The sequence below is a fragment of the Salmo trutta genome, chromosome 9 (genome assembly GCF_901001165.1).
Source record: "Salmo trutta chromosome 9, fSalTru1.1, whole genome shotgun sequence".
NCBI classification, from domain to species: Eukaryota; Metazoa; Chordata; class Actinopteri; order Salmoniformes; family Salmonidae; genus Salmo; species Salmo trutta.
Window position 1 is genome coordinate 18,417,735 of NC_042965.1, and position 14,035 is coordinate 18,431,769.

Here is a 14,035-nt window from a genome sequence, read left to right on the forward strand (position 1 = left end):
ACATCGCATATTACATGGTATGGCTTTAAAACAGTGTAACACGATGTCAAAATACAATGACGAATAGGCCATCATTGAAAATAAGAATTTGTTCTTAACTGACTTGCCTAGTTAAAAAAAAAAGCCAACAAATGATTGCCTGTATGAGTTACGTTGTTGACTCTTGTAGCAAACCTTTATTTTGAAAATGTTGACAGCATGGCTTTAATGTCGAGTGTACACATGTTCATCACGGGTTAGTTATACAAGTCTTTGTGTACATTCTGTGGTGGTTGTTCAAGATTATTAGCTTTGAGCCTAGAATGTCCAGATAAATAGCTCAACTCAAGCTCAGTTACTTTGAGGGACACGTTTGCAGACAATCGTCCGGTTTTCGCTAGCATCTGTGTTAGCTACTTATGAGAGCTAGCTAGCTGTAGCTAACAACATTAGCTAGCTAACGTTAGCAAGGTACAGTAGTGGGACTTGGAAGCCAGCTACTGAGTGCAACGTTTCCTCTATTTTCGTGCTAGCATTACAAACTTCGGCAGACATCGAGATATAAGAAATACCACATTTTGTTTTTCAAATGCGTTGTTTTTTTTTACAAGAACATAAACAACTGCACTGAAGACTGCAATGTCGTCTGGAGGCCATCAATGTAACGTTAGGTGTTGTTCCCACCAACTTGCGTCCCCCAGTGCGCACCAAACATTGGATGAAATGGACTTTGAAAGAGGTAGCTATATTTGGTACTTTCATATTCATCAACAGTTTGCCTGTTTAAATGGATCACAAAACAGATATGGAGCTGTAATGAGTGAAGTCTGAGTGATATTACAGGTATTTGGTCTGCTGCAATGGATGGAGACATGGAGAGGGTCAAATCACTTCTGAAGAAGGGCACAGACCCTAACCTAAGAGACTCAGCCAATTACACTGCTCTGGTGAGGATGTCTCCAAAGGCAAAAATTATAATTTCACCTATATTTGGTAACACATTTTGGCTGAGTTGAACTGATCCTCCTAACTATGTGGAATGGTTGTTTTATTTCAGCACTATGCCAGCCGCAGTGGGCATAAGTCTGTATGTAAGTTCCTTCTGGAGAGCGGGGCATGTGCCAACGCTCAGACGCCAGGTGGGGCCACTCCTCTTCACCGATCTGCCTACTGTGGACAACTGGACGTGGTCCAGCTGTTGCTTCACCATGGGGCAGATCCCCAGCTATGTGATGGCGATGGATCCTCCCCTTTACATAAGGTGCAGTACTAGTCAATAGCAATAAAAGGAGAATTATACAAAAGCTATAACGGCAGCATTATGTTGTAAGGCAATACTGTAATTCAGGGATGAGCAACTGGTGGCCCACAGATCAATTTTCCTTCGATTTAAAAGTAAATAAATACACAGTTGCAGCCAAATATAGGCACCCTTGCACTTTACTTAAATAATTTCCTATTTCTTCTCAAATAAGTTGAAATGAAAAACAAAAACGTTTTGTCACCATACGTTAATATATTTTCAACATTGAAGAAACAATTTTATTTTTGTATTAAAACTTAAGTTTGGGCATGGGCAAAATTATTGGCACCCCTGAGATAAGTAAAAAAAAACTAACTAGGCAAGTCAGTTAAGAACAAATTCTTATTTACAATGATGGCCTAGGAACAGTGGGTTAACTGGGTTAACTGTCTTGTTCAGGGGCAGAACGACAGATTTGTACCTTGTTAGCTCGGGGATTTAATCTAGCAACCTTTCGGTTACTGGCCCAAAGCTCTAACCACTAGGCTACCTGCCATGTTTGAGTGGTCCCTCCACCAACTGCTGGACTGTTCTGGAGTGGCCAGCGACGAGTCCACATCTGAATCACATCCAAAACCTATGGCGAGATCTTAAAATAGCAGTTTAAGAATTAGAGCAGTTTGCTGCTGAAGAGTAAGCCAAATAGCCAGTAGAACGGTGCAGCAAGCTCTTTGATGGCTACAAGAAGCATTTGTTGTCAGTTATCTTGACCAAAAGATGTGCAACCAAGTACTAGCTCTGCGGTGCCAATCATTTTGTCCATGCCATTTCGTCTTTATTTTCTAAGTAAAAATTATAAACTTAAGTTGACAAAATACAATTTGTTCCGCAATGTTGGAAATCCAATAAGATGTGAAGACCAAATTTGGTTGTGCATCAGCAGTTTTTCTCTTGTTATGTCAGTCACTGACTAATCTCGGTTACCCAGAAGTAAAATTCCTGCGAAAGTCGTGAATCTGTCCATGAGAGATTAGTCTTGACAGTCACTCAATTAGCCTATGTTTTAGATTGGTAAGTTAGTCTAGCCAACTATTACCGGCCGGGGGGCCTCCATTGATTTTATTTGTCACTGTCACTCAGATATGATATTAAAAACAGCAAATATGTCAAAATATGTAGAATTGCACGAAATTAGCTGTAAAACTACAATTCTTTTCTCTCCGCGCCAACTAAATGTAACTTAGGGCTGGCTCTGACTGCATGTGGGGTTATGGATGTGGGAACACAGACCCGTGAGCCACGACGGCCCATCATGAGATCAGATCTTTTGTGGGCCCCATCCCCCATCAAAGTTGCCCATCCCTGCTGTAGTTGTATCACTTACGATGGTGTGTGTTGACGAAGGGAGCAGGCTGCAGAGCAGAGCCATGAAGATGTCTGCAGACTCCTTCTCCAGTGCTGTCCCTCCCTCCGGAGCCACACAAACAAGAAGTCCCAGGTACCTTACCTGCTAGCACCAGATGGACATCTGAAGGAGCTCCTGGAACCCCCACAATAACACAGGGACACCCAGCTTAACCAGAGTCAACACAACACATTACCTATCTGGTTAACTAGAAGCTTATCAGTGAGGCAGTCACTTGAGTTCAGCTGTTTTGTGTTTGGTTTCTTAAGGTCCCCACCTAAACTGTCTGGAAAGGGATTGATGTTATCTGGTGTAGTTCTTTCTCAACCAGCAGGGGGAGCAAGTCTACCAGCAATTGGTTTTACTTTGTCAACTAGCTGTTTCTGCATATTCACACTCACAAAATGCCATGGCATGCTGATCCTGACATCCTGGCCCTGAATTTGTTAGGTCTGGATGGCTCTTGGATAACTGCATAAAAGCTGAGCACGCGCCTGTTTGTCTGTACTAGCTGCTTTGAGCCATAGAGCAAGTGCACGTCTGTGAAAAATATGTACTGAAAAACTGATGATGGGGTAAAAAATGAATCTGGCAGTAGTTTGCTTCTTGTTCTACTGTTTTTTCATAGAACGTTGTGAAACTGAAGAGGCTTTCCATATGGTGGGAGGGCATTCCTTATGGTGTGAGACTGAAATGTGTATGAGTGTATTGTGGGGAGGAAGAAATTCTGCAGCCTATGGATTTTCCTTGGACAAAGGAAATAGCACCAGCCTCAACAAAAATAGGATTAATCAAGTAAATGAGTTGGCTTTAGTTTGACCACATACATTATTTATGTTATAAAAAATCTCTCATTTTGTCTGATCAGTTATGTTGTCTAAGACGTGTATAATGTGTAAATGAATAGATGTATTGTTTATATGTTTGGTTATGGACATGAGAGGGAAAAATACCATCTTATATGTCTGGACTTGGCAGTAGCTACTTGTCCAACATCCTTGCCTTTCAATAATTAGCTAAATATATGGTTTGGAGTTAAACTTTTTGCTGTCTCTCTCTTGTTAGCATTCATTAAACTGAATAAAACACTCTTTATATTATTAACATCTTTAAACTGGATAGGTGCAGTGAAATGTGTAGTATCTGACAATAAAACGTATATACACTACCGTTCAAAAGTTTGGGGTCACTTAGAAATGTCCTTTTATTTTTATTTGAAGTAAAGCACATTTTGTTGTCCATTAAAATAACATCAAATTGATCAGAAATACTGTGTAGACATTGTTAATGTTGTAGATGACTATTGTAGCTGGAAAAGGCAGATTTTTAATGGAATATCTACATTGGCGTACGGAGGCTCATTATCAGCAACCATCACTCCTGTGTTCCAATGGCACGTTGTGTTAGCTAATCGAAATGTATCATTGTAAAAGGCTAATTGATCATTAGAAAACCCTTTTGCAATTATGTTAGCACAGCTGAAAACTGTTGTGTGATTAAAGAAGCACTTAAACGGTCCTCCTTTAGACTATTTGAGTATCTAGAGCATCAGCATTTATGTGTTTGATTACAGGCGCAAAATGGCCAGAAACAAAGTATTTCCTTATGAAACTCGTCAGTCTATTCATGTTCTGAGAAATGAAGGCTATTCCATGTGAGAAATTTCCAAGAAACTGAAGATCTTGTACAACGCTGTGTACTACTCCCTTCACAGAACAGCGCACACTGGCTCTAACCAGAATAGAAAGAGGAGTGGGAGGCCCCGGTGCACAACTGAGCAAGAGGACAAGTACATTAGAGTGTCTAGTTTGAGAAGCAGATGCCGCACACGTCCTCAACTGGCAGCTTCATTAATTAGTACCCGCAAAACACCAATCTCAACGTCAACAATGAAGAGGCGACTCCTGGATGCTGGTCTTTTAGGCAGAGTTGCAAAGAAAAAGCCATATCTCAGACTGGCCAATAAAAATAAGATATTAAGATGGGCAAAAGAACACAGACACTGGACAGAGGAAGATTGTAAAAAAAGTGTTATGGACAGACAAATCTTAAGTTTGAGGTGTTCGGATCACAAAGAAAAATGAAAAGATGCTGGAGGAGTGCTTGACGCCATCTGTCAAGCATGGTGGAGGCAATGTCATGGTCTGCGGGTGCTTTGGTGGATCTTGGAGAAGGAAGGCTATCACTCCATTTTGCAACGACATGCCATACCCTGTGGACAGCGCTTAATTGGAGCCAATTTCCTCCTACAACAGGACAATGACCCAAAGCACAGCTCCAAACTATGCAAGAACTATTTAGGGAAGAAGCAGTCAGCTGGTATTCTGTCTATAATGGAGTGGCCAGCACGGTCACCGGATCTCAACCCTATTGAGCTGTTGTGGGAGCAACTTGCCCGTATGGTACGTAAGAAGTGCTCGTCAATCCAATCCAACTTGTGTGATGTGCTTCAGGAAGCATGAGGTGAAATCTCTTCAGATTACCTCAACAAATTGACATCTAGAATGCCAAAGGTCTGCAAGGCTGTTTGCCAAAGGTCTGCAAGCAAAGTTTGAAGGACACAATTATTTCAATTAAAAATCATTATTTATAACCTTGTCAGTGTCTTGACTAGATTTCCTATTGATTTTGCAACTAAATTCATGCATGATTTCATGGAAAACAAGGACAAACTTTTGAACGGTGGTGTGTAATATATATATATATATATACACAGTATTAGTGAAAAGTTTGAATACACCAACTTATTCAAGGGTTTTTCTTTATTTTTACTATTTTCTACATTGTAGATTACTAGTGAAGGTATCAAAACTGAAATAACACATATGGAATTATGTGGTAACCAAAAAAGTGTTAAACAAATCAAAATATATTTTTATTTCAGATTCTTCAAAGTAGCCACCCTTTGCCTTGATGACAGCTTTGCACACTCTTGGCGTTCTCTCAGCCAGTTTCACCTGGAATGCTTTTCCAACAGTCTTGAAGGAGTTCCCACATATGCTGAGCACTTGTCTGTTTTTCCTTCACTCTGCAGTCCAACTCATCACAAACCATCTCAATTTGGTTGAGTTCGGGTGATTGTGGAGGCCAGGTCATCAGATGCAGCACTCCATCATTCTCCTTATTGGTCAAATAGTCCTTACACAGCCTGGAGGTGTGTTGGGTCATTGTCCTGTTGAAAAATAAGTGATAGTCCCACTAAGCTTAAACCAGATGGGATGGCGTATCGCTGCAGAATGCTGTGGTAGCCATGCTGGTTAAGTGTGCATTGAATTCTAAATAAATCACAGACAGTGTCACCAGCAAAGCACCTTCACACCTCCTCCATGCTTCACAATGGGAACCTCACATGGAGATCCTTCGTTCACCTACTCTGTCTCACAAAGACACGGTGGTTGGAACCAAAAATATCAAATTTGGACTGATCAGACCAAAGGACAGATTTCCACCGGTCTAATGTCCATTGCTCGTGTTTCTTGGCCCAAGCAAGTCTCTTCTTCTTACTGGTGTTCTTTAGTAGTGGCTTCTTTGCCTCAATTAGACCATGAAGGACTGATTAACGCAGTCTCCTCTGAACAGTTGTGTTGACGTTTTTGTTATTTGAACTCTGTGATGCATTTGTTTGGGCTGCAATCTGAGGTGCAGTTAACTCTAATGAACTTATCCTCTGCAGCAGAGAACTCTGTTTCTTCCTTTCCTTTGGTGGTCCTCATGAGAGCCAGTTTCATCATAGCGCTTTATGGTTTTTGCGACTGCACTTGAATAAACTTTCAAAGGTCTTAAAGTTTTCCGGATTAACTGACCTTCATGTCTTTAAAGTGATTGACTTTCGTTTCCCTTTGCTTATTTGACCTCTTCTTGACATAATATGGACTTGGTCTTTTACCAAATAGGGCTATCTTCTGTATTCCACCGCTAAAGTCACAACACAACTGATTGGCTCAAACGCATTAAGAAGGAAAGAAATTCCGCAAATAGCTTTTTACAAGGCACATCTGTTAATTGAAATTCATTTCTGGTGACTACCTCATGAAGCTGGTTGAGAGAATGCCAAGAGTGTGCAAAGCTGTCAGCAAGGCAAAGGGTGGCTACTTTGAAGAATCTCAAATATAAAATATATTTAGACTTGTTTTACACTTTTTTGGTTACTACATGATCCCATATGTGTTGTTTCATAGTTGTGATGTCTTCACTATTATTCTACAATGTAGAAAATAGTAAAAAATAAAGAAAAACCCTTGAATGAGTAGGTGTGTCCAAACTGTTTTACTGGTACTGTGTGTGCAGACAAATAAAAGGGTTTATTTTCTTGTCTGTAGGATACACATAACATTTTAGCTTCAAGATAAAAGCACAGTGTTGCTATAACAGCATGTCTTCATCAAGTAACATTTGCCTATCAAAAATGAATGTTTAACCCTCTCACACGAATATAAAAGCACAGCAGGCCTACTTTACAACATTACAACAAACCAGGCTTCATCTTTATAAATATCATGCAAATCATTGCATGTGGTAACAGCAAATTGCAACTGAAAATGTAGGTGTAATTGAATTTACCGCAACACAATATAGGTATAATTAAATTTAGTACGACAAAATATGTTTTATATGGAAGCTCATACCTGCCACCAAAAAAAGTAAAATGCCTCATGATTTGTTAACTGTAGCCTACCGATAACAACCACAGCTGTACAGTCGTGGCCAAAAGTTTTGAGAATTACACAAATATTAATTTTCACAAAGTCTGCTGCCTCAGTTTGTATGATGTCAATTTGCATATACTCCATAATGTTATGAAGAGTGATCAGATGAATTGCAATTCATTGCAAAGTCCCTCTTTGCCATGCAAATTAACTGAATCCCCAAAAAACATTTCCACTGCATTTCAGCCCTGCCACAAAAGGACCAGCTGACATCATGTCAGTGATTCTCTCGTTAACACAGGTGTGAGTGTTGACGAAGACAAGGCTGGAGATCCCTCTGTCATGCTGATTGAGTTCGAATAACAGACTGGAAGCTTCAAAAGGAGGGTGGTGCTTGGAATCATTGTTCTTCCTCTGTCAACCATTTTTACCTGCAAGGAAACACATGCCGTCATCATTGTTTTGCACAAAAAGGGCTTCACAGGCAAGGATATTGCTGCCAGTAAGAGTGCACCTAAATCAACCATTTATCGGATCATCAAGAACTTCAAGGAGAGAGGTTCAATTGTTGTGAAGAAGGCTTCAGGGCGCCCAAGAAAGTCCAGCAAGCGCCAGGACCGTCTCCTAAAGTTGATTCAGCTGCGGGATCGGGCACCACCAGTACAGAGCTTGCTCAGGAATGGCAGCAGGCAGGTGTGAGTGCATCTGCATGCACAGTGATGCGAAGACTTTTGGAGGATGGCCTGGTGTCAAGAAGGGCAGCAAATAAGCCACTTCTCTCCAGGAAAAACATCAGGGACAGACTGATATTCTGCTAAAAGGTACAAGGATTGGACTGCTGAGGACTGGGGTAAAGTCATTTTCTCTGATGAATCCCCTTTCCGAATGTTTGGGGCATCCGGAAAAAAGCTTGTCCGGAGAAGACAAGGTGAGCGCTACCATCAGTCCTGTGTCATGCCAACAGTAAAGCATCCTGAGATCATTCATGTGTGGGGTTGTTTCTCAGCCAAGGGAGTGGGCTCACTCACAATTTTGCATAAAATCACAGCCATGAATAAAGAATGGTACCAACACATCCTCCGAGAGCAACTTCTCCCAACCATCCAGGAACAGAACTTTTCCAGCATGATGGAGCACCTTGCCATAAGGCAAAAGTGATAACTAAGTAGCTTGGGCAACAAAACATCGATATTCTGGGTCCATGGCCAGGAAACTCCCCAGACCTTAATCCCATTGAGAACTTGTGGTCAATCCTCAAGAGGCGGGTGGACAAACAAAACCCCACAAATTCTGACAAGCTCCAAGCATTGATTATGTAAGAACGGGCTGCCATCAGTCAGGATGTGGCCCAGAAGTTAATTGACAGCATGCCAGGGCGGATTGCAGAGGTCTTGAAAAAGAAGGGTCAACACCGCAAATATTGACTATTTGCATCAACTTCATGTAATTGTCAATAAAAGCCTTTGACACTTATGAAATGCTTGTAATTATACTTCAGTATTCCATAGTAACATCTGACAAAAATATCTAAAGACACTGAAGCAGCAAACTTTGTGGAAATGAATATTTGTGTCATTCTCAGAACTTTTGGCCACGACTGTAGGTAGTGTAGAGAAGCCTATGAGCTCTGATCCCATCTGGACCAGGGGAAATGTAACATCATGTTTTCATAGCCTAAGTTATGTATTTATAGCCTAAAAGAGCCAATTTGATTTGTGTTCTGAGAAAATGTGAATGTGATCAAATTTGATTTATATTAACACTTCGGGTGCTAGGCTTCCTAGGCCTTTTTAATAAAAAATGATTGACTGGAATTTCAATCAACTCAATAGTGATGCCATACTTAAGAGCATTTTTTTTTTTACAGATGCGAAGGCCTACACATTGCAACCCTGCATACAGTGAGTTCAGCCCTGTTAGTTTTATGTACATTTTCGTCCAATCGCAGTTGTTGTCTGTGTAACGGGTTTTAATGTTTTCATTCTCCTTAGGGCCAGGAAGTTTTCCAGGATTCTTTTTTTTTTACCATATCACGTGATAAGAAATATAATCTGCTCCTATCATTAGTCCATATCAAAGCCCATATAGAATTGTTTTTTACAGCTGATTTATTACTATGTCATACGCTACAACTAGGGTCCGGCGTTGGTTAGGTTAGCATACTACCAGCTCAGGAAAAACTCTGGGCCCCAGGAAAACAATACCCCCCCCACCACTCTAAGACCTGTGTGGCCACCTCTGAAATCACCACCCAATATTACAAATAAAAAAACATCCTATTTGTATGATCTACATTTTACATGGTTTTGGTGGTGGGGATGGACTTACATGGTTTTACATGGCTCAGTGCTGCCGGCAACTACTGCAACAATTTCTGAATGTAACAGGCAGTTACTGCAATTTCAGGTAAAACCCCAATAAAACCACGGGCATAGCACAAACCCCAGAAGCCCCCGTAAGGCAGGTTTGTGAATTTTAAAGCTGCATATAGAAATGTGAGTTATAGATATGTCATACTCATTGAAAGCAAGTCTAAGAAGCGGTAGATATGCTCTATGTGTGCTATTTTTATACTTCCCTTTATTAGTTTAGTTTTCGAGGCTTTTACCTTCGGTTTTGTACACCAACTTCAAACAGCTGAATATACAATATTTTGGTTATGGAAAATATATTTTTACAACGGTTTAGATGGTACAATAATTCTCTACACTATACTTGCTTGTTTTGTCACATAAACTGAAATTAGGCGAACTATTAGAATTTTAGCAACCAGGAAATGGCGGAGCAATTTCTGCGTAGTGCATCTTTAACTGTGTCATTGCAGGAGCTGTCCCATGCTGAAAATTATTCCAGAATAGAGGCTATAAAGAGTTATCTGTAGCTCTTAAATTATTTATGGCTATTCAAATTCATCTTTATTTATTTTTATTTTACAAAATACACTTTTTCCATCAAGCGAAATGTTCTTTAGCCTATTGTGTATTGTATGTTTGCTATATGTTATTTATTCTAAGGGTTTTCTCGTGCTATTTTGTATTTCATGTTTGATTATGTAAATTCTGCATTCAGTTTGTGTAAACTGTGAGCAAGAATGAATAAAGCCAAAGTCAGTCGCGCTTTCCTTTGTTCGCTATGGAAAATATCAATGTGACCTAAAAAAAAGGATGACAGAGGTTTTTGTAACTGCTCAACAAATCATTGTAGCCTAATGGCAGGCAGGAATTGGGCTTCAAGTAAGCCTACAGATATTCTCCAATTAAAACCTGTTGGGGATAGGGGGCAGTATTTGCACGGCCGGATAAAAAACGTACCCGATTTAATCTGGTTACTACTCCTGCCCGGTAACTAGAATATGCATATAATTGTTTGATTTGGATAGAAAACACCCTAAAGTTTCTAAACCTGTTTGAATGGTATCTGTGAGTATAACAGAACTCATTTGGTAGGCCAAAACCTGAGAAGATTCCAAACAGGAAGCGCTCTCTCTGACTATTTCTTGGCCTTCTTGATCATCTCTATCCAAAACAGGGGATCTCTGGCATAACGTGACATTTTCTAACGCTCCCATAGGCTCTCAGAAGGCGCCAGAATGTTGAATGGTGACTTTGCAGGCCATGGCTGAAAAACAGTAGCGCATTTGGATAGTGGTCGATCTGAGAACAATGAGACTGGGGCGCATGCACGAGCCGACACCATGTTTTTATTTTTTCGTCTTTGAACGAAAACAGGGTTTCCCGGTCGGAATATTATCGCTTTTTTACGAGAAAAATCGCATAAAAATTTATTTTAAACAGCGTTTGACATGCTTCGAAGTACGGTAATGGAATATTTCAATTTTTTTTGTCACGAAACACGTCGGGCGCGTCACCCTTCTTTACCCTTCGGATAGTGTCTTGAACGCACAAACAAAACACCGCTATTTGGATATAACTATGGATTATTTGGAACCAAACCAACATTTGTTATTGAAGTAGAAGTCCTGGGAGTGCATTCTGACGAAGAACAGCAAAGGTAATCCCATTTTTCTAATAGTAAATCTTAGTTTGGTGAGTACCACACTTGGTGAGTGTCAAAATAGCTAGCCCGTGATGGCCTACTCAGAATACTGCAAAATGTGCTTTCACCGAAAAGCTATTTTAAAATCGGACACTGCGATTGCATAAAGGAGTTCTGTATCTATAATTCTTAAAATAATTGTTGTGTTTTTTGTGAACGTTTATCGTGAGTAATTTAGTAAATTCACCGGAAGTGTTCGGTGGGAATGCTAGTCACATGCTAGTCACATGCTAATGTAAAAAGCTGTTTTTTGATATAAATATGAACTTGATTGAACAAAACATGCATGTATTGTATAACATAATGTCATAGGAGTGTCATCTGATGAAGATCATCAAAGGTTAGTGCTGCATTTAGCTGTGGTTTGGGTTTATGTGACATTATATGCTAGCTTGAAAAATGGGTGTCTGATTATTTCTGGCTGGGTACTCTGCTGACATAATCTAATGTTTTGCTTTCGTTGTAAAGCCTTTTTGAAATCGGACAGTGTGGTTAGATTAACGAGAGTCTTGTCTTTAAAATGGTGTAAAATAGTCATATGTTTGAGAAATTGAAGTAATAGCATTTCTAAGGTATTTGAATATCGCGCCACAGGATTCCACTGGCTGTTGAGTAGGTGGGACGCAAGCGTCCCACCTAGCCCATAGAGGTTAAATAATTCAACAATTAAAATAAAATAATTCAACATGAAGTAGCAAGTTAAGCGAAGTTGCCATATACGTAATATGTTGACCTTTAGGTTATTGGTTAGGCTGCTGAAGGCCTAATAGATACTAATATTGAAGGGGCTCAGATGTAGCCTAATGGCTTAATACTAGGTAGGTCTATTTATTGCACATACACTTAGTGTAGAGGACATTAAGGACACCTTCCTAATATTGAGTTGAACCCGCCCCCCTTTTGCCTTCAGAAAAGCCTCAATTTGTCAGGGCAGGGACTCTACAAGGTGTCGAAAGCATTCCACGGGGATGCTGGCCTATGTTGACTCCAATGCTTCCCACAATTGTGTCAAGTTGGCTGGATGTCGTTTGGGTGGTGGAGCATTCTTGATACACACGGGAAACTGTTGATCGTGAAAAACCCAGCAGCATTGCCGTTCTTGACACAAACCTGTGCGCCTGGCACCTAATACCACTCCCCGTTCAAAGGCACTTAAATCTTTTGTCTTACGGATTCAGCCTCTGAATGGCACACATACACAATCCATGTCTCAATTGTCTCAAGGCTTAAAAATCCTTATTTAACCTGTGACATCAATAAATAACATATAAGGGATCATAGCTTTCACCTGGATTCACCTGGTCAGTCTATGTCATGGAAAGAGCAGGTGTCCTTAATGTTTGGTACATTCAGTGTACATGAAAGTGATGTCAATATTTAGCCTGATTATCTCGATATTAAATAATTTGGTTAATATGGTTTTCATACAAATAAATGTGTCTTTGCTTGTTTATAACATTGTAAACTTTTTAGTCTATTTATATTCAACAAAGAAGTTTTCAATGGTCACAGCTAGACAAATTAACATCTTCATTCTATATTTAACAGAGATTTTCTGCGAGTAAAGTGACGCAGGAGGGCAAATCGTGATCTAATGACGCACTTATCTGTCCTACGAGTGGTCTGAGACAGGCATTAGATTACAAGCAATTGCAATGTTAATAAGGATGGTTTTCAGAAACTGCTTGGAAATTTAAAGATGCTCCTACGAAGATTCTAATGATGAACTGAGCCTTAAGATACTTTTGGGAAACCGAGCCCAGGACCAAAGCCAGATCCCAGGACGGTACCATAGGCTTAGACACTGGTGTGAGCCAACGCAAGCCTTCAGGAACCACACCACCAGAGGATGAGACCCCGGGGTAGAGCCATCAATCCCAGCGTGTCACAGCGATATGGCTGCCACATAAACTTTCAATGTAAAAAAAGAAAAGCCAAGCTCAAAAAGCTCTTGCAAGATATCAAAGCGTCCACCAAAGATCTCTGAAAAGGAGAAGCTCCTTTAATCTGACACCAACCCTCAAATGTGTCACTTATACGTATTCAACCCCCTCGTAGAGGTCGCTCGCGCTGACTGTATAGTCATAGTCATATTCGAGGGTAAACCCCTAACTGTCAATGTCAGCCTTTCAGGGCCCAAACCCACAGATTCCGCGACAGAAAATGCATACAATGAAGGGCAAGGTTCTGGAGAGATAGAGACCACGCTCCCCCTGCCTGATGAACACCACCGACATCCTGTTGTCAGACCTTACCAACACATGCTGGCCCTCCAATATCGGAAGAAAACACCTGAGCGCCAGCAAAACAGCCAGTAGCGCCAGGTAATTGATATGCAGCAACCTTAGCACTGTCGTTCCCAGTATCCCACACACAGCACTCCCCATCGCAGTGAAGAGGCATCTATTGTGATCACCTGGCCCATGGGAACGCCTTAGGGCATGGTCGGAGGTTCAAATACGGTTGGTTAGCCGTTTAGAGCTTATAGGCTGACCACACCGCTCGCGTCGCATGCGAATAAATTTAGAAATCCATGTTATTCAATTATTGCACCCACACTGCTCGCCCGCGCCAACAAGCATCTGCGTTGCCAAGGGCTAAAATCCAAGTAATTCCTATTTCTGACGCAGATTGCGCTGCAAGTTCTGCCTCTCCCATCTCCTCATTGGTTTATAAAAGCAGGTACCCACGTGCCATCTCCTCATT

At 40.7% G+C, this 14,035-nt stretch overlaps 1 protein-coding gene across 2 annotated transcripts; it reads left to right on the forward strand.

Annotated features, from left to right (window-relative positions):
* Position 1: 1 nt before the first annotated feature.
* On the forward strand, positions 2-3,800 carry ankrd39 (ankyrin repeat domain 39). 2 transcript variants are annotated; one of them, XM_029762812.1, is made up of 5 exons: positions 2-17; positions 591-718; positions 823-926; positions 1,037-1,240; positions 2,634-3,800. In XM_029762812.1, the coding sequence occupies exons 2-5, from the start codon at positions 619-621 to the stop codon at positions 2,778-2,780; spliced, it is 555 nt and encodes a 184-aa protein (XP_029618672.1). In that variant the 5' UTR covers positions 2-17; positions 591-618; the 3' UTR covers positions 2,781-3,800. The 2 variants fall into 2 exon arrangements, with proteins under 2 accessions (XP_029618672.1, XP_029618673.1); XM_029762813.1 differs by lacking the exon at positions 2-17 and adding an exon at positions 201-235.
* The last annotated feature ends 10,235 nt before the right edge of the window (positions 3,801-14,035 follow it).